The 18,566-nt window shown below is 46.7% G+C and overlaps 1 protein-coding gene across 2 annotated transcripts in view; it reads left to right on the top strand.

The window, feature by feature from the left end:
- The window catches only part of NSD2 (nuclear receptor binding SET domain protein 2), a 158,257-nt gene extending 141,309 nt beyond the window's left edge, over positions 1-16,948 (top strand). For both annotated transcript variants that reach the window (XM_063924799.1, XM_063924797.1), the window contains 2 exons: positions 14,637-14,841; positions 15,463-16,948. In XM_063924799.1, the coding sequence (XP_063780869.1) occupies positions 14,637-14,841; positions 15,463-15,707 (450 nt within the window). In that variant the 3' untranslated portion in view covers positions 15,708-16,948. The remainder of the gene's footprint in view (positions 1-14,636; positions 14,842-15,462) is intronic.
- Positions 16,949-18,566: the final 1,618 nt, after the last annotated feature.

Below are 18,566 nucleotides of genomic sequence, written 5' to 3'. Positions count from 1 at the left end.
CTCTAGAGCAGACTAAAAATAATTTAAAAATTCAAATTAAAAGAGCGGAGTTACTCCGCAAGCTCTAACAAAAGACAGTCTTTCCAAAGGGCCAATTTCCCTTTGGGTACCAGAGTGTTTATTTGACTGGTCTTATAATTTAATGCACGATTCTATGTCAAATCTCACATCAATAACTACAAGTGAGAAGGGTACATTAGTCCAGCGCTCAGATAGTGCGGGGTTTTTGACAACCATACATTGCTAAATCCCAGTGAGTCACTGTCTCTATTTTTACAGAGACTGAGTAGACTCTAACCTCTATTTAATCGTTTCCAAAATGACGCGATCCGCCATTGGTAAATGCGTCTGTGTCGAGTCACTAGACTCTATGTATGGAAACAAGGACGATCACTGTTTAAAGAAGCTGCAGAGTATATCTGTAAAGCTTCTGCTAACGCCGGTCACTTTCATCGTCGCTAGTTTAACCGCAACAAGGCCAGAGCTTGTTGGTCCTAAATTTGACATTACTGCAGCCAGTATCAAAACGGAAATACTTGTGCCGGCGTTTAATCCCTTTAGACTTCAGTTTTTTTCAAAGCGGTGGTACAAAACAGTCACGCCTTGTAAAGACGCTATAGTCACCAAGCCAGTGGCTTGATGACCTCTTAGGCCATCTACATGTTCCTATTGTGGAAGCGCGTCTTTACACGTTACATTTGCGGGAGACATCAACTCATGAGGTCTCAGCTATTTACAGATTAAAGTACAAGATGCCTCTATCGAACGGTTTGGCAGGTTGCCATTTACTCTCTGCTGGTTTTCAGCTGTTTTATATCCAGTCAGTAGTACGCCAACAGAGTCAGGGTTACTTATTCCCCTCTGTTTGGGGGAACAAAAACAGACAGCTCCGTCGCAGTCTCAATCAGCAAGTCACTTACTGCAGTTTGAAATTGAAGTTTCTGCGGTTAGCATTTGCATATTGAAGCCACAACATTGCATAATTGCACTTGATCTTCACAATGCGTATTTACCCATTCTGGTTGGTCATAGGTTCTAGCGTTTGCAAAACGCCACAACCATTAACCATTTCAGGTCTACCGTTTGGCTTCTGGTCAACGCCTCGGCTATTTACCAAAGTGATGTTGGTGGTAGCTCATCTCAGAGTCCTGACAGTGACAATCTTTCCATACTTAGACTATCTGCTCATAAGAACTCTGTCTCAACAGAGTGCCTCTAACTTAGATGATCTGCTCATAAGAACTCTGTCTCAACAGAGTTCCTCTAATTTGCGCTACTAATGTATACTGCGGTGGCAGATCATGTTCAAAAGCAATCGCATCTAATTCCGTCTGAGCGATTCCTAGGTAAGATTATAAATACGGTAAATCAAAGACATTTACCTTCTACACATCTAGTAATTAGTGCAAAACACGCACACTAGCGATACATTGGTGTATTCGCCTGTTAAAAATAATGATGTGTTTCAAAGCGCTTTAGTTCGCCGGCCTTCACTCGCGTTTCCCACAAAGGGCCGAGGGTGTATATACTCTGGACGACAGTCTCAGAGGTTCAGGAGTTGTAGTTAAAAAAAAAAAAGAGGTTCTAAAATCACGACAGATTGCTGTCGATAAAAGTCCTGGAACTCCGTGCAATTTACAATGCACTACAGGCTTCGTTTTCAGTCTGACCAAGGGCAGTCAGACAATGCAACGGGAGTTGCATACACAACAACCACGGAGAACCAAGAAGCCGCATGGCAATGCGGCAGGTAACTCGATTCCTCAATTGCCCAGAACACTATTATGTGAGGATGTCAACGGGGTTCATTCCGTGAGTGGACATCTGATAGACAGATGATCTCACCCGTCAGGATTTATATCCTGAAAACTGGACATTAAATCCAGAGGTGGTTCATATGTGAGTCCACAAAAGATTACCCTCAGGTATACAGGATGGCATCTCGCCACATTACGAAAGCTCTGTATGTGTACAAAACAACAGATCACAAGGGCAGTGGCGGTGGAGTGTTTCACATTCATGTGGTCAGTCAGCATCATGTATCTGGCTCCACCATTTTCCGCTGTTCTCTCTCCGTTGCCAAAACGGATCATAAGACAGTTCGTCACAGTCATACTAGTGATATCTCATGGGTTTCGGAGAGTTTGCTTCTCAAATCTCCAAGGAATACTTGCACACGATCTTGGCCCGCTCATAATACGTCCAACCTGTTACAACAGGGAACGTTCTTTTACCCATAGTTACCTATGTACCTATTACCTATGCACCGCAGCTGCGGTTGACGGGGTGAGGGTTCAAACGCCCTCTTAAGAAATAGGGCATTACAGTATCGGTTATACCAACCATGTTACGAGCTAGTAAGCCGCTTAAGGCAGCTCATTATTACAAAATTTCGTGTGCTTACATAGGTGGTAAACCTCGGAAGTTTCCGACATCATCCTTCAAGTTACCCGTATTCTGTTAAACGGGATGGGATGGAAAACTGCGTTTATCTGCACTGAGGGTGCAGGTATCTGTGTGGTAAACTTATTTTCAAAGACGTTTGCCTCTATTGCGTCTGTACACACCTTTCTACAAGGTGTCATCAAAGTTCAGACTCTATTTATCCCACCTACAGCGCCAGGTGGCTTGAGGTTGGGTTCAGATTTCTTACAGTTTTCATATTTTGAACCCTTACAACAAATGGGAATTAAGTTTCTCACTTTGGGAAAACATTTTTCTTCTAGCCTTGGCTTCGGCAAGGGTTTTGTTTTCATATTTGGGTGCCTTGTATTCCAAGCCACCGTATTTGAGTTTTCTCATGACAAAGCAGATCTTCGGACGAATTCCGCTTTCGTATTCTTCACATCAATATACCAATAGTGGTTCCTGTGTGGACAGCACATTCTACAATTCTGAATGTGGTACACGCATTACGTGTTTATATATGTCCCGAACGTCTACAGTACGTAATACGGATACGTTGTTTGGTCTCTATGATGCTGCCAACTGGGGTTAGCCAGTTTCTCAGCAGACATTATCCAGTTGGATAATAATGACTACAAGTCAGGCTTACTTTAAGGCTAAGTTACAATCGCCTACGTCAGTAATAGCTCATCCCACAGGTTCTGTGGGAATGTCAGACCCAGCGGGTCGTGGAGCGTCTACGACGCGGCTACATAGCCTTCAGTGCACCACGTTTGTGCACGTTTACAAGGTATGAATGGTGGCGGCAGCAGCATCTAGCTTTGGCTGCCTACTGTTACAAGTATCAAACAGCTCTCCCGCCCACGGGGAAAGCTTTGGTACGTCCCAAGAGTACTCCAGTGACCCCTAGTGGATGAAAAAGAAAATAGGATTTTGGTACTTACCAGATAAATCCTTTTCTTTGAATCCATAGGGGGCACTGGACGCCCACCCAGAGCAGTTTTACCTGGGTTGTTTTAAGCTCAAAGGAGCTTAGGGTAACACGTTTTACCTGGTTGGTATTAAGCTCAGAGGAGCTTATGGTAACACATTTTCACCGATTGGTTCAAATTATAAAGTTCTATCGGTTATGGTGTCAACTGTTTAGTTGACAGTAAAGTTATGGGTCAACTTTGTTGTTGTCCGTTATGTTATAGGTATTCTCCATTGTCAACCTCTCTATATAGTTCCTGTTCGCTCAGTAAAAAACACTGAGGTCGTACACTGAGGTACTCGGGGATATGGAGGGGGGAGAGTCCTAAATTTAAATATTCAGTGCCTTTGTTCGGCTGCGCCCGTCCATATCCCAAGAGTACTCCAGTGCCCCCTATGGATTCAAAGAAAAGGATTTACCTGGTAAGTACCAAAATCCTATTATTGTAATAACAGCAACACTTTCCACATATATCGTTTGGTGGGATATATGGGCGCTGGGGTGTGAGCTGGCATACTCCCTCTGTGTTTTCTCTATCTGGGCTTCCTTGTGGGTCTGTCCCCTAGCTGAGGCAGTGTGTGTGTGTGTGTGTGTCGGTACTACGTGTCGGCATGTCTGAAGCTGAGTGTTACTCCCCGGAGGAGGTTGCTGGGGGCGCAGATACGGGCCTGGAGATGGCTCTGTCGGCAAAGCCGACACCTGATTTGCTTACAATGTTAAGTACTCTTAATACAAACGTGGCCTCATTGTCTAAACGATTGGATAAATCGGAGTCTCAAACACAAGTGTGGAGAAAATCCATGGAGGATGCTTTGTCTCAGGTGCAGGCCCCGTCAGGGTCGCAAAAGCGTTCGTTTACACAGATGGTAGATACGGATACCGACACGGATTCTGATTCCGATGTCGACTTCACGGAGGCTACTTTACACCCTAGGCTAGTTAAGAGTATTCAGTACATGATTGTGGCTATTAAAGATGTTTTACGTATCTCTGACGAACCTGCGGTGCAGGAAACAAGGATTTGTTTGTTTAAAGGAAAAAACCTGAGGTCAAGTTTCCCCCCTCTCATGAAATGAATACTCTTTGTGAAAAGGCTTGGGAGTCGCCGGACAAGAGGTGGCAGATTCCCAAGAGAATTTTCATGGCGTATCCTTTCCCCTCTGATGACAGGGAAAAATGGGAGTCGCCTCCGAATGTCGACAAGGCTCTATCCCGTTTGTCTAAGAAGGTGGCGCTTCCGTCCCCTGACACGGCAGCTCTCAAAGATCCGGCGGATCGCAAGCTGGAGACGTCTCTGAAGGCCATTTTCGCTAATACGGGTGCATTGCTCAGACCTGCTGTGGCGTCAATATGGGTGAGTAGTGCTATTGCTAAATGGGCTGATAATTTAGCTTCTTATACGGCTACCCTTGATAAAGATAATGTTCTTTTGACTCTTGGTTATATCAAGGACGCTGCAGATTACCTGAAGGATGCGGCGAGGGATGTTGGTCTCTTGGGATCAAGAGCCAATGCCATGGCGGTCTCGGCCAGGAGGGCGCTGTGGATCCATCAATGGAATGCTGATGCCGACTCAAAGAAAGCTATGGAAGCTCTCCCCTTCAAAGGTAGTGGCTTGTTTGGTGACGGCTTGACTGACCTGGTGTCTACCGCGACTGCGGGTAAGTCATCTTTTCTTCCTTATGTTCCCACGCAGCAGAAAAAGGCACCCCATCAGCAGATGCAGTCCTTTCGTCCAAATAAATACAAGCGAGGAAAAGGCTCGTCCTTCCTCGCTTCAAAGGGTAGAGGACGGGGAAGAAAGTCGCCTGCAGTATCAGGCGCTCAGGACCAAAAGTCCTCCCCCGCCTCTACCAAGTCCACCGCATGACGCTGGGGCTCCCCTGGGGGAGGCCGGACTGGTGGGGGGCCGTCTGCGGATCTTCAGTCAGGTCTGGGTTCACTCAGGCCTGGATCCTTGGGTCCTAGAAATAGTGTCTCAGGGATACAGGCTGGAGTTTCAGGAGATGCCCCCTCACCGCTTTTTCATTTCGGCCTTGCCAATGTCTCTTCCGGACAGGGAGGTCGTGAAGGCAGCAATACAAAAGTTGTCAGCAGAGGGTCATTGTTCCCGTTCCCCCGTCCCAATGGGGGGAGGGGTTCTACTCGAGCCTCTTTGTTGTACCGAAGCCGGACGGTTCGGTCAGACCTATTCTGAACCTAAAATCCCTCAATCCTTACTTGAAAGTTTTCAAGTTCAAGATGGAATCACTTCGAGCTGTGATCTCCAGCCTAGAAGGGGGGGATTTTATGGCGTCAGTCGATATAAAGGATGCCTACTTACACGTCCTGATATATCCTCCGCATCAAGCTTTCCTCAGGTTTGCGATACAGGATTGTCATTACCAATTTCAGACGTTGCCGTTTGGGCTTTCCACGGCCCTGAGGATTTTCACCAAAGTCATGGCGGAAATGATGGTTCTCCTTCGCAAACAAGGGGTAACAATTATCCCGTACTTGGACGATCTCCTGATAAAGGCGAGGTCCAAGGAAAAATTGTTAAGAAATGTGGAATTGTCTCTGTCGGTTCTGCGACAACACGGTTGGATTCTAAATTTACCAAAGTCTCAGTTGACTCCGACCACTCGGCTGCCCTTTCTGGGCATGATTCTGGATACGGATTTACAGAAAGTGTTTCTTCCGGAAGACAAAGCTCTGGAACTACAGACAATGGTCAGGGAGCTTTTGAGGCCGACAAGTGTGTCGATTCATCAGTGTACCATAGTTCTGGGGAAAATGGTTGCGACGTACGAAGCCATTCCGTTTGGCAGGTTTCATGCCCGGGTGTTTCAGTGGGATCTGCTAAGCAAATGGTCCGGGTCTCACCTGGACATGCACCAGAAAATAAGTCTATCTTCCAGGGCCAGGATTTCTCTCCTGTGGTGGCTACAACACCTTCTAGGAGGGCGCCAATTCGGAATCCAGGACTGGGTCCTACTGACAAAAGATGCAAGTCTCCGAGGCTGGGGCACAGTCACCCAAGGAAGAAATTTCCAGGGTAAATGGTCAAACCAGGAATCTTGTCTCCACATAAATGTCCTCGAGTTAAGAGCCATTTACAACGGCCTGCTACAAGCAAAGAGCCTTCTTCAGGGTCGACCTGTCCTGATCCAGTCGGACAACATAACAGCGGTGGCGCATGTAAATCGTCAAGGCGGCACAAGAAGCAGGGCGGCTATGGTGGAGGCCACAAGAATCCTTCTCTGAGCGGAACAGCACGTGAGCGCTCTGTCAGCAGTCTTCCTCCCGGTAGTGGACAACTGGGAAGCAGACTTACTCAGCAGACACTATCTCCATCCGGGAGAGTGGGCCCTTCACCAAGAGGTATTTGCAAAAGTGACGAAGCGTTGGGGAATTCCTCTGATAGACGTGATGGCGTCTCGCCTCAACAAGAAGCTTCCGAGGTATTGTTCCAGGTCAAGGGACCCTCAAGCCAGTGCAGTGGACGCCCTGGTGACTCCGTGGGTGTTTCAGTCGGTATATGTGTTCCCTCCACTTCCTCTCATTCCAAAGGTGCTGGCAATCATACGACGAGCAAAGGTTCAGGCGATTCTCGTAGTTCCAGATTGGCCACGCAGGGCCTGGTATCCGGATCTTCAGGAATTATTGGTGGAAGATCCTTGGCCGCTCCCTCTAAGAGAGGACCTGTTACTGCAGGGTCCATGCGTATTTCCGGACTTACAGCGGCTGCGTTTGACGGCATGGAAGTTGAGCGCCAAATTTTAGCTCGAAAAGGTATTCCTGGGTAGGTCATCCCCACTCTCCTTAAGGCGAGGAAGGAGGTTACGGCGAAACATTATCACCGTATTTGGAGAAAGTATGTTTCGTAGTGTGAGACCAAAACTGCTCCTGCGGAGGAATTTCACTTGGGTCGGTTTCTCCATTTTTTGCAGGCAGGCGTCGATGTAGGCCTGAAATTGGGTTCCATCAAAGTGCAGATTTCGGCTTTATCTATTTTCTTTCAGAAGGAATTGGCCGTCCTTCCAGAGGTTCAGACTTTTGTGAAAGGAGGTGCTGCATATCCATCCACCATTTGTACCGCCTGTGGCGCCGTGGGAACTTGATGTGGTCTTACAGTTTCTTATGTCTCCCTGGTTTGAACCTTTGCGTAAGGTTGAGTTAAAGTTTCTCACGTGGAAGGTAGTCATGCTTTTGGCTCTGGCGTCTGCCATGCGAGTGTCAGAGTTGGCAGCCTTATCTCACAAGAGTCCATATTTGATCTTCCATTCAGATAGAGCAGAATTGAGGACTCGTCAACAATTTCTGCCGAAGGTGGTTTCTTCCTTTCACATTAACCAACCGATTGTGGTTCCTGTGGCTACGGAGGCTGTGGCAGTTCCAAAGTCTCTTGATGTTGTAAGAGCTTTGAAGATTTACGTCGCCAGAACGGCTCTTGCCAGGAAAACGGAGGCTCTCTTTGTCTTGTATGCTTCCAACAAGATTGGAAATCCTGCTTCTAAGCAGACTATTGCACACTGGATTTGTAGTACGATTCAGCAAGCTCATTCTTCGGCTGGACTACCGTTGCCGAAGTCAGTAAAGGCCCATTCTACCAGAAAAGTGGGCTCTTCTTGGGCGGCTGCCCGAGGGGTCTCGGCACTTCAGCTTTGCCGAGCTGCTACTTGGTCGGGTTCAAACACCTTTGCTAAGTTTTACAAGTTTGATACCCTGGCTGATGAGGACCTCATGTTTGCTCATTCGGTGCTGCAGAGTCGTCCGCACTCTCCCGCCTGTTCTGGAGCTTTGGTATAGAACCCATGGTCCTTTTGGAGTCCCCAGCATCCTCTAGGACGTAAGAGAAAATAGGATTTTAGTACCTACCGGTAAATCCTTTTCTCCTAGTCCGTAGAGGATGCTGGGTGCCCTTCCCAGTGCGGACTGTTACTTGCAGTGTATTATTGCTGGTTAAATTTGTTTACACGCGGGTTGTGTATTAGTTGTATTCAGCTTGTTGCTGTTGTTAATTCATACTGTTATCTGGTTTCCTGATACTCCGGTTGTACGGTATGTTGTGGTGTGGGCTGGTAGGTTTGCTCGCCCTTGGTTTAAACAAAAATCTTTTCCTCGAAATGTCCGTCTCTCCTGGGCACAGTTCCTATAACTGAGGTCTGGGAAAGGGCATAGAGGGAGGAGCCAGTTCACACCCAGTCAACTTCTTTTTAGTGTGCCCAAGCTCCTGCGGATCCCGTCTATAGTCCATGGTCCTTTTGGAGTCCCCAGCATCCTCTACGGACTAGGAGAAAAGGATTTACCGGTAGGTACTAAAATCCTATTTTCTCTAACGTCCTAGTGGATGCTGGGAACTCCGAAAGGACCATGGGGATAGCGGCGCCGCAGGAGTCTGGGCACAACTAAAAGAAAGCTTTTAGACTACCTGGTGTGCACTGGCTCCTCCCACTATGACCCTCCTCCAAGCCTCAGTTAGATTTTTGTGCCCGGCCGAGCTGGATGCACACTAGGGGCTTTCCTGAGCTCTTAGAAAGAAAGTATATTTTAGGTTTTTTATTTTACAGTGAGACCTGCTGGCAACAGGCTCACTGCAACAAGGGACTAAGGGGAGAAGAAGCGAACCTACCTGCTTGCAGCTAGCTTGGGCTTCTTAGGCTACTGGACACCATTAGCTCCAGAGGGATCGACCGCATGGAACTGGCCTTGGTGTTCGTTCCCGGAGCCGCGCCGCCGTCCCACTTACAGAGCCAGAAGCAAGAAGTCCGGAAAATCGGCGGCATGAAGACTTCTGTCTTCACCAAGGTAGCGCACAGCACTGCAGCTGTGCGCCATTGCTCCTCATACACACTTCACACTCCGGTCACTGAGGGCGCTGGGGGGGGGGGGGGGGGGGCGCGCCCTGAGCAGCAATAAAAACACCTTGGCTGGCAAAACAATCACAATATATAGCCCCAGATGCTATATATGTGATAATTACCCCTGCCAGAATCCTTAAAAAAGCGGGAGAAAAGTCAGCGAAAAAGGGGCGGAGCTATCTCCCTCAGCACACTGGCGCCATTTCTCCCTCACAGCTCCGCTGGAAGGAAGCTCCCTGGCTCTCCCCTGCAGTCTACACTACAGAAAAGGGTAAAAAAGAGAGGGGGGGCACTAAATTTAGGCGCAGTAAATATTATAGCAGCTGTAGGGGACATAATTCAGTTAGTCCCTGCATTATATAGCGCTCTGGTGTGTGCTGGCATACTCTCTCTCTGTCTCCCCAAAGGGCTTCTGTGGGGTCCTGTCCTCTGTTAGAGCATTCCCGGTGTGTGTGCGGTGTGTCGGTACGGCTGTGTCGACATGTTTGATGAGGAAAATTATGTGGAGGCGGAGCAGATGCCTATAGAAGTGATGTCACCCCCTGCGGGGCAGACACCTGAGTGGATGGTTTTATGGAAGGAATTACGTGCAAGTGTCGACTCCTTACACAAAAAATTTGACGACATGCCAAATGCGGGACAGCCGGCTTCTCAGCTCGTGCCTGCCCAGGTGTCTCAAAGGCCATCAGGGGCTCTAAAACGCCCGCTACCTCAGATGGCAGACGCAGATGTCGACACGGATACTGATACCAGTGTCGACGACGATGAGTCTAATCTAATGTCCACTAGGGCCATTCGTTGCATGATTGAGGCAATGAAAGAGGTGTTACACATTTCGGATATAAACCCAGGTACCACTAAAAAGGGTATTATGTTTGGGGGGAAAAAAACTACCCGTAGTTTTTCCCCCATCTGAAGAATTAAATGAAGTGTGTGAAGAAGCGTGGGCTTTCCCCGATAAAAGATTGGTAATCTCTAAAAAAAATTACTAATGGCGTTCCCTTTCCCGCCAGAGGATAGGGCACGTTGGGAAACACCTCCTAGGGTGGATAAAGCGCTCACACGTTTGTCTAAAAAGGTGGCACTTCCGTCTCCGGATACGGCCGCCCTGAAGGAGCCTGCGGATAGAAAAAAGGAGGCGATCCTGAAGTCTGTATATACACACTCAGGCATTATACTTAGACCAGCTATTGCGTCAGCATGGATGTGCAGTGCTGCCGCTGCATGGTCAGATTCCCTGTCAGAAAATATTGACACCCTAGACAGGGACACTATTCTGCTAACCATAGAGCATATAAAAGACTCAGTCTTATACATGAGAGATGCACAGAGGGAGATCTGCCGGCTGGCATCTAAAATAAGTGCATTGTCCATTTCTGCTAGGAGAGGCTTATGGACTCTGCAGTGGACAGGGGATGCAGATTCCAAAAGGCACATGGAAGTTTTGCCTTATAAGGGTGAGGAGTTATTCGGGGATGGTCTTTCGGACCTAGTTTCCACAGCAATAGCTGGGAAGTCAGCATTTTTACCCCATGTTCCCTCACAGCCTAAGAAAGCGCCGTTTTATCAGGTACAGTCCTTTCGGACCCAGAAAAACAGGCGAGGAAAAGGCGGGTCTTTTCTGTCCAGAGGCAGAGGTAGGGGAAAAAGGCTGCAACAAACAGCAGGTTCCCAGGAGCAAAAGTCCTCCCCCGCTTCTTCCAAGTCCGCTGCATGACGGTGGGGCTCCACAGGCGGAGCCAGGTACGGTGGGGGGCCGCCTCAAAAATTTCAGCGATCAGTGGGCTCGCTCACAGGTGGATCCCTGGATCTTTCAAGTAGTATCTCAGGGGTACAAGCTGGAATTCGAGGCATCTCCCCCCCCCCCCGCCGTTTCCTCAAATCTGCCTTGCCAACAACTCCCTCGGGCAGGGAGGCTGTGCTAGAGGCAATTCACAAGCTGTATTCCCAGCAGGTGATAGTCAAGGTGCCCCTACTTCAACAAGGACGGGGTTACTATTCCACACTGTTTGTGGTACCGAAACCGGACGGTTCGGTGAGACCCATTTTAAATTTGAAATCCTTGAACACATACATAAAAAAATTCAAGTTCAAGATGGAATCGCTCAGGGCGGTTATTGCAAGCCTGGACGAGGGGGATTACATGGTATCCCTGGACATCAAGGATGCTTACCTGCATGTCCCCATTTATCATCCTCACCAGGAGTACCTCAGATTTGCGGTACAGAATTGTCATTACCAATTCCAGACGCTGCCGTTTGGACTGTCCACGGCACCGACGGTGTTTACCAAGGTAATGGCGGAAATGATGATACTCCTTCGAAAAAAGGGAGTTTTAATTATCCCGTACTTGGACGATCTCCTAATAAAGGCGAGATCCAGGGAGCAGTTGTTGGTAGGAGTAGCACTATCTCAGGAGGTGCTACACCAGCACGGTTGGATTCTGAATATTCCAAAGTCACAGCTGGTTCCGACGACACGTCTACTGTTCCTGGGAATGATTCTGGACACGGTCCAGAAAAAAGTGTTTCTCCCGGAGGAGAAAGCCAAGGAGCTGTCATCTCTAGTCAGAGACCTCCTGAAACCAAAACTGGTGTCGGTGCATCACTGCACGCGAGTCCTGGGAAAGATGGTGGCTTCTTACGAAGCAATTCCTTTCGGCAGGTTCCATGCCAGAATCTTTCAGTGGGACCTGTTGGACCAATGGTCCGGATCGCATCTTCAGATGCATCGGCTAATAACCCTGTCTCCAAGAACCAGGGTGTCTCTGCTGTGGTGGCTGCAGAGTGCTCATCTTCTAGAGGGCCGCAGATTCGGCATACAGGACTGGGTCCTGGTGACCACGGATGCTAGCCTTCGAGGCTGGGGGGCAGTCACACAGGGAAGAAACTTCCAAGGACTATGGTCGAGTCAGGAGCCTTCCTTACACATAAATATTCTAGAACTAAGGGCCATTTACAATGCCCTAAGTCAGGCAAAACCCCTGCTTCTACACCAGCCGGTATTGATCCAGTCAGACAACATCACGGCGGTCGCCCATGTAAACCGACAGGGCGGCACAAGAAGCAGGACGGCAATGGCAGAAGCCACAAGGATTCTCCACTGGGCGGAAAATCACGTACTAGCACTGTCAGCAGTGTTCATTCCGGGAGTGGACAACTGGGAAGCAGACTTCCTCAGCAGGCACGACCTCCACCCGGGAGAGTGGGGACTTCATCCAGAAGTCTTCACACTGATTGTAAATCGCTGGGAACGGCCACAGGTGGACATGATGGCGTCCCGCCTAAACAAAAAACTAGAGAGATATTGCGCCAGGTCAAGGGACCCTCAGGCGATAGCGGTGGACGCTCTAGTGACACCGTGGTTGTACCAGTCAGTTTATGTGTTCCCTCCTCTGCCTCTCATACCAAAGGTACTGAGAATAATAAGAAAACGAGGAGTAAGGACAATACTCGTGGTTCCGGATTGGCCAAGAAGAGCGTGGTACCCGGAACTTCAAGAGATGATCTCAGAGGACCCATGGCCTCTGCCGCTCAGACAGGACCTGCTGCAGCAGGGGCCCTGTCTGTTCCAAGACTTACCGCGGCTGCGTTTGACGGCATGGCGGTTGAACGCCGGATCCTAAAGGAAAAGGGCATTCCGGAGGATGTCATTCCTACGCTGATTAAAGCCAGGAAAGATGTAACTGTAAAACATTATCACCGCATATGGCGGAAATATGTTGCTTGGTGTGAGGCCAACAAGGCCCCAACAGAGGAATTTCAGCTGGGTCGATTTCTGCACTTCCTACAGGCAGGAGTGACTATGGGCCTAAAATTAGGCTCCATTAAGGTACAGATATCGGCTCTGTCGATTTTCTTCCAAAAAGAACTAGCTTCACTACCTGAAGTTCAGACATTTGTAAAAGGAGTGCTGCATATTCAGCCACCTTTTGTGCCTCCAGTGGCACCCTGGGATCTCCAACGTGGTGTTGAGTTTCCTAAAATCACATTGGTTTGAGCCACTAAAGACCGTGGATCTAAAATATCTCACGTGGAAAGTGGTCATGTTATTGGCCTTGGCTTCGGCCAGGCGGGTATCAGAATTGGCGGCTTGGTCATTTAAAAGCCCTTATCTGATTTTCCATATGGATAGGGCAGAATTGAGGACTCGTTCCCAGTTTCTCCCTAAGGTGGTATCTGCTTTTCACTTGAACCAACCTATTGTAGTGCCTGCGGCTACTAGCAACTTGGAGGATTCCAAGTTACTGGACGTAGTCAGGGCCTTGAAAATGTATGTTTCCAGGACGGCTGGAGTCAGGAAAACTGACTCGCTTTTTATCCTGTATGCACCCAACAAACTGGGTGCTCCTGCTTCTAAGCAGACTATTGCTCGCTGGATTTGTAGCACAATTCAGCTGGCGCATTCTGCGGCTGGACTGCCGCATCCTAAATCAGTTAAAGCCCATTCTACAAGGAAGGTGGGCTCATCTTGGGCGGCTGCCCGAGGGGTCTCGGCTTTACAACTTTGCCGAGCTGCTACTTGGTCAGGGGCAAACACGTTTGCAAAATTCTACAAATTTGATACCCTGGCTGAGGAGGACCTTGAGTTCTCTCATTCGGTGCTGCAGAGTCATCCGCACTCTCCCGCCCGTTTGGGAGCTTTGGTATGATCCCCATGGTCCTTTCGGAGTTCCCAGCATCCACTAGGACGTTAGAGAAAATAAGATTTTACTCACCGGTAAATCTATTTCTCGTAGTCCGTAGTGGATGCTGGGCGCCCATCCCAAGTGCGGATTGTCTGCAATACTTGTACATAGTTATTGTTCACTAAAGGGTTATTGTTATGAGCCATCTATTGAGAGGCTCAGTTATGTTTCATACTGTTAACTGGATATGGTATCACGATTTATACGGTGTGATTGGTGTGGCTGGTATGAGTCTTACCCGGGATTCAAAATCCTTCCTGATTGTGTCAGCTCTTCCGGGCACAGTATCCTAACTGAGGCTTGGAGGAGGGTCATAGTGGGAGGTGCCAATGCACACCAGGTAGTCTAAAAGCTTTCTTTTAGTTGTGCCCAGACTCCTGCGGAGCCGCTATCCCCATGGTCCTTTCGGAGTTCCCAGCATCCACTACGGACTACGAGAAATAGATTTACCGGTGAGTAAAATCTTATTTTAATAGTGGTTTCCTGTTAAAATGGTAGCTGCCTAGTCTAGAACAAGTGTATAAAACATGCGGCCCTCCAGCTGCTGTGGTAGCTACACATATAAAGTATCAGCATCACCTGCTATAGTTTTGCTATTCGGGTATGCTAAAACTGTAGCAGGGAATGCTCGGATGTCTAGTTCCACAGCAGGTGGATAGGCAGCATGGGTGATACCACAGGTGTAGAATAATGTGAAATACTTTCATTTGTTCCTGTGATGTTCTAGAATTCCTCTGCAGCATCTCATGAAGAGAAAGTGAAAAAACCCAAGAAGAAATCAAGGAGACGGAGGACAAGAGGAGACGGGAAAAAGGAGTCTGAAGATTACTGCTTCCGCTGTAACGACGGTGGCGAGCTGATCTTATGCGATAGGAAGCTGTGTACGAAGACTTACCATCTTTCTTGTCTAGATCTCGACAAAAGACCTTTTGGTGAGCTCCCTCAATCTAGAATAGACTCTATCACATACTTGGTAGGTAGCTGTAGTCACTTAAAATTGTTATCAAAATTGATTTGCTGTTTGACTCAAGATTATGGGTTTTGGTGTTTGAAAAACAGGACGCGGATGGTACTGTCTTCCGCCTTGTTTCCCTTTTAATGGAGCTATTGTCTGGACATACTAGTAATGTTCAGATGAAGTAAGTTATCCCAAGTAGTGCTATTGTTACATTTTACTTAGTTGTCTTGTGGAATTTACAGAAATAAGATTTATACCAATAAACTTATTAACCCCTTCAACGCGAGGGTTTTCTCGCCCATATGCCAAGCCTATTTTGCCATTATTATTGGACTATTGACAGAAGTACAGTATGTACCGAGAACAAGTTCCACTCATCCTTAGCGGTGAAGGAGATAAAGTGTGGGTCCTGTCGACCAGAGTGTGAAGAGTTTAGTGATGCAGTTGGTAGACTTTTTTTGCACACCATAGGTTATTGCAGAGATGAGACATAAATTGTCCTTTGTATATATTAAGTGCTTTTGTTCATTGTCCTTTTATTTGCAAATAAGTGTTGTTTATGCATTTGTGAGACATTCCTTGATGTGATTTATAGGAAAGTGGGAGTGTCCGTGGCATCACTGTGACGTATGTGGCAAGGCATCGGTGACGTTCTGTTGCCTGTGCCCAAATTCGTTCTGCAAGAGCCACCACGAGGAGAAACTGTTCAGGAGGACTGCCGGCGGCAAGCTGTGCTGCCTGGAACATGACCTGAAGGAGTTCAATGAAGTACAAGCTGCTGAAACTATCCCTAAAGAGCACTCAAAGGCCAAGTACAAGAAGAGTCAGAAATCCAGATAACAGCGGACTGCAACACTATTGTAAATAGATGCCTCTTTGTGGATAAGGTCGAACAAAATAGCCATTTTCATATAATGCTGTACAGCTTTCTTGATATATACTTTGATTCAGGACAAAACGTACCCACTGAGCCATCTTCTGCAGCCGAGGCTGCGTCTGCACTGATTACTGAGCCGTGCTCACCACTGCTCCCTTAGCTGTCACAATAAACCCACATTACACAGCATTACCATTACACTCTCCGTCATTACCGCTACACACTCATTTAAGAAAGGAAAGGCCGGTGTATCGGTTAAAGGCTGAAGCGGCATGCAGATATATAAGTACACCCGTACGCGGATATTTACCTTCCTAACACGACACTATTGACTTCATCTTGGAAATACTTATATATTTAGGTTTTTTTTACTATAGTCCAGGCAAGTCTTTGTGTAATACTTTGTTAACAGAATATAGGTACATTTAACACAATATTATTTTAATAGTTTTTAATCAAGGCTTTTTCTGCAAGCGATGAACAGTGTTCACACAGCCAAATAACCTGTTATATCAGCAGTGTTACAGAGGAGGCCAAATTGTTGTCATTTTCTAGGTATATGTTTCAAGATTAAGTATTACTGTATTACTGCTTTTCCCCCCCTTTTGTTCACTGTGGGAGCGACTTGCTATATTGTGTGTGATTGTTTTTACAAATGTACAGTTGCTACCTCACCTGGTTAAAAAAAAAAAAAAGTGGCTCCCACCTCAAATTTTGTTTATTTTTATGAGATGGGGCCTGCAAAACCTTCCTCAGCACTGCAGGGCTTTCCCACGTGCAATCGGTCTGCCCAAGACTACAGGCTGCATCATCTCAAATGTCCAAACACCCTCGTTTAAAACTACAGAATGCAGGAAAGGGTGGGCTTTCATTGGTAGAGGCGGCCTTGCCTTTGTATTTTTTTTTTTTTTTTTTTTGGTTGCCTAATTCCTATGTGTTTTTTTTTTATTTTACAAAGTGTCACATACATACCTCCATACTTCCATCCCGGGATCCCACACAATTGGTTTAAACACTAGGCACCATGACCATGAAGGGAATAGTCAATGTATTTGCCCCCCTTTTGTTAACGTAGTGTCAGGGAGAAAATCCAATGTACGCTTATTTTGGATTCTGTATAATTAGACTACAACTGTAAAAACTAAATTGTGCTCTAAAGGGGGATCACCGTGCACTGTTTTTGGCTTTTTTTTTTTTTTTTTCTTTTTTTTGGGGGGGCGGGGGGGGGTTCTCGTGTAGGTCTTTTTAGAAATTTCTGTATTATTCCCTTTGAAACGATCAACACGCAAAGACTAGTATAAGAGCAGCACTGTCTGAGATTCGCCGATTGGATAAGCCCACGACTTTCCAATCGTGTTTCTGATATCATAATACAGTACGGCCTGTATTCATCCTTCTACCAGCTTGCAGCCAGAAATAGCATTGCATGGAGCTGCTACCTGTTAAATTACTATGATTATTTACCCTAACTTATAATTGTACCTCAGTCCTTAGTCTGAGTGACTTCCTACAAAGTGTTTAAAAATTTTTTGTGTAGCTGTCGAATTTTGATTATAATTGAGCAGGCAGAAATACAAACAGATGCCTGGTGGGGAAATGTCATTTTAAGAACTCTGTTGTAAGATAGACTTAACAATAAATGATTGTAATCTTGGAGACCCAATACAACCTGACATGTCAGAACAAGCACGTGGAAGATTGAGGTCTAAATTCCCTAAAAAAAAATTTTTTTACTTTTTTTTTATTTGCGAAATGTTCTCTAAAAGTGGTGGTTCTACAATGAACAGAGATATAAAAGACGCACTTTATTACTTCTAATGCTTTTGTTTTATCATTACTGCAACTTGAACATCTTACAAAGTTTGTTATCTTTACAAGCTGTCTGAATAGAATGTTTTTCGTTACTTAAATTGTATCAAGTGAGTTTATTTCCATGGACACACACGAATGTGAAATACTGGACGTCTCCACAGACTACTTAAGAGACACTAAGGGGTGCAGATGTATTAAGCCTGGAGAAGTGATAAAGCAGTGATAAGTGGAAGGTGATAACGCACCAGCCAATCAGCTCCTGTCATTTTTCAAATCCGTAATGATTGACTGGTGCGTTATCACCTTGCGCTCATCACTTCTTTATCCCATCTCCAGGCTAATACATCTGCCCTACTGTCTCTTAGGCAGGGTACACACTATGCCGACACAGTGGCCGATTTGGTAAGCATACACACTTCCATTCGGCTGCTAGACATCACAGCTAGACTGGCATTTAAATTTTCCTACCCAGCTGTGATGCCAGTCCCTGAAGCCAGTGTCTGCGGGTTGCCCATTCCCACATAACCAGACATACCAATATGCAGGGCTTACGCTGTATGTCTGTGAGCAGTGTCGCTCTCACACACACACACACACACATCGGGCATACACACCCGGCCTGATCTGGAAACCCATACTACTGAAATATCAGAAAACATGAAATAGTTTCTGAGGCCGTAGGCTCAGACATACCTCGTTAGTCTGTCATCGCGGTGAGGAGCGCTGCTGCACTGTTTATTGCTGAGTAGAAAATTCCATATGCCATCACATAAGCGGTGGATGTGGTTACGTGACCTCATAATAAAAAAAAATGCTTTTTAAATCTGCTTATCTTGTTAGAAATGGGAACCGTGAAATAATGTGTGTACAACAGGACCTTTTATCAATGATTCCATTGTCTGATCACTGCTTTTAGCGCTCTCTGTAAGAAGGGTCTTGACGCTGAGTAAACCAGCACATAATCTACTTTTTCGTAAAAAGGCTAAAATAGTGACTATTATTACTGGACA

This window comes from Pseudophryne corroboree, chromosome 1, assembly GCF_028390025.1.
Source record: "Pseudophryne corroboree isolate aPseCor3 chromosome 1, aPseCor3.hap2, whole genome shotgun sequence".
In the NCBI taxonomy this organism is placed as follows: Eukaryota; Metazoa; Chordata; class Amphibia; order Anura; family Myobatrachidae; genus Pseudophryne; species Pseudophryne corroboree.
This window is presented reverse-complemented; position numbering and strand designations above follow the sequence as displayed.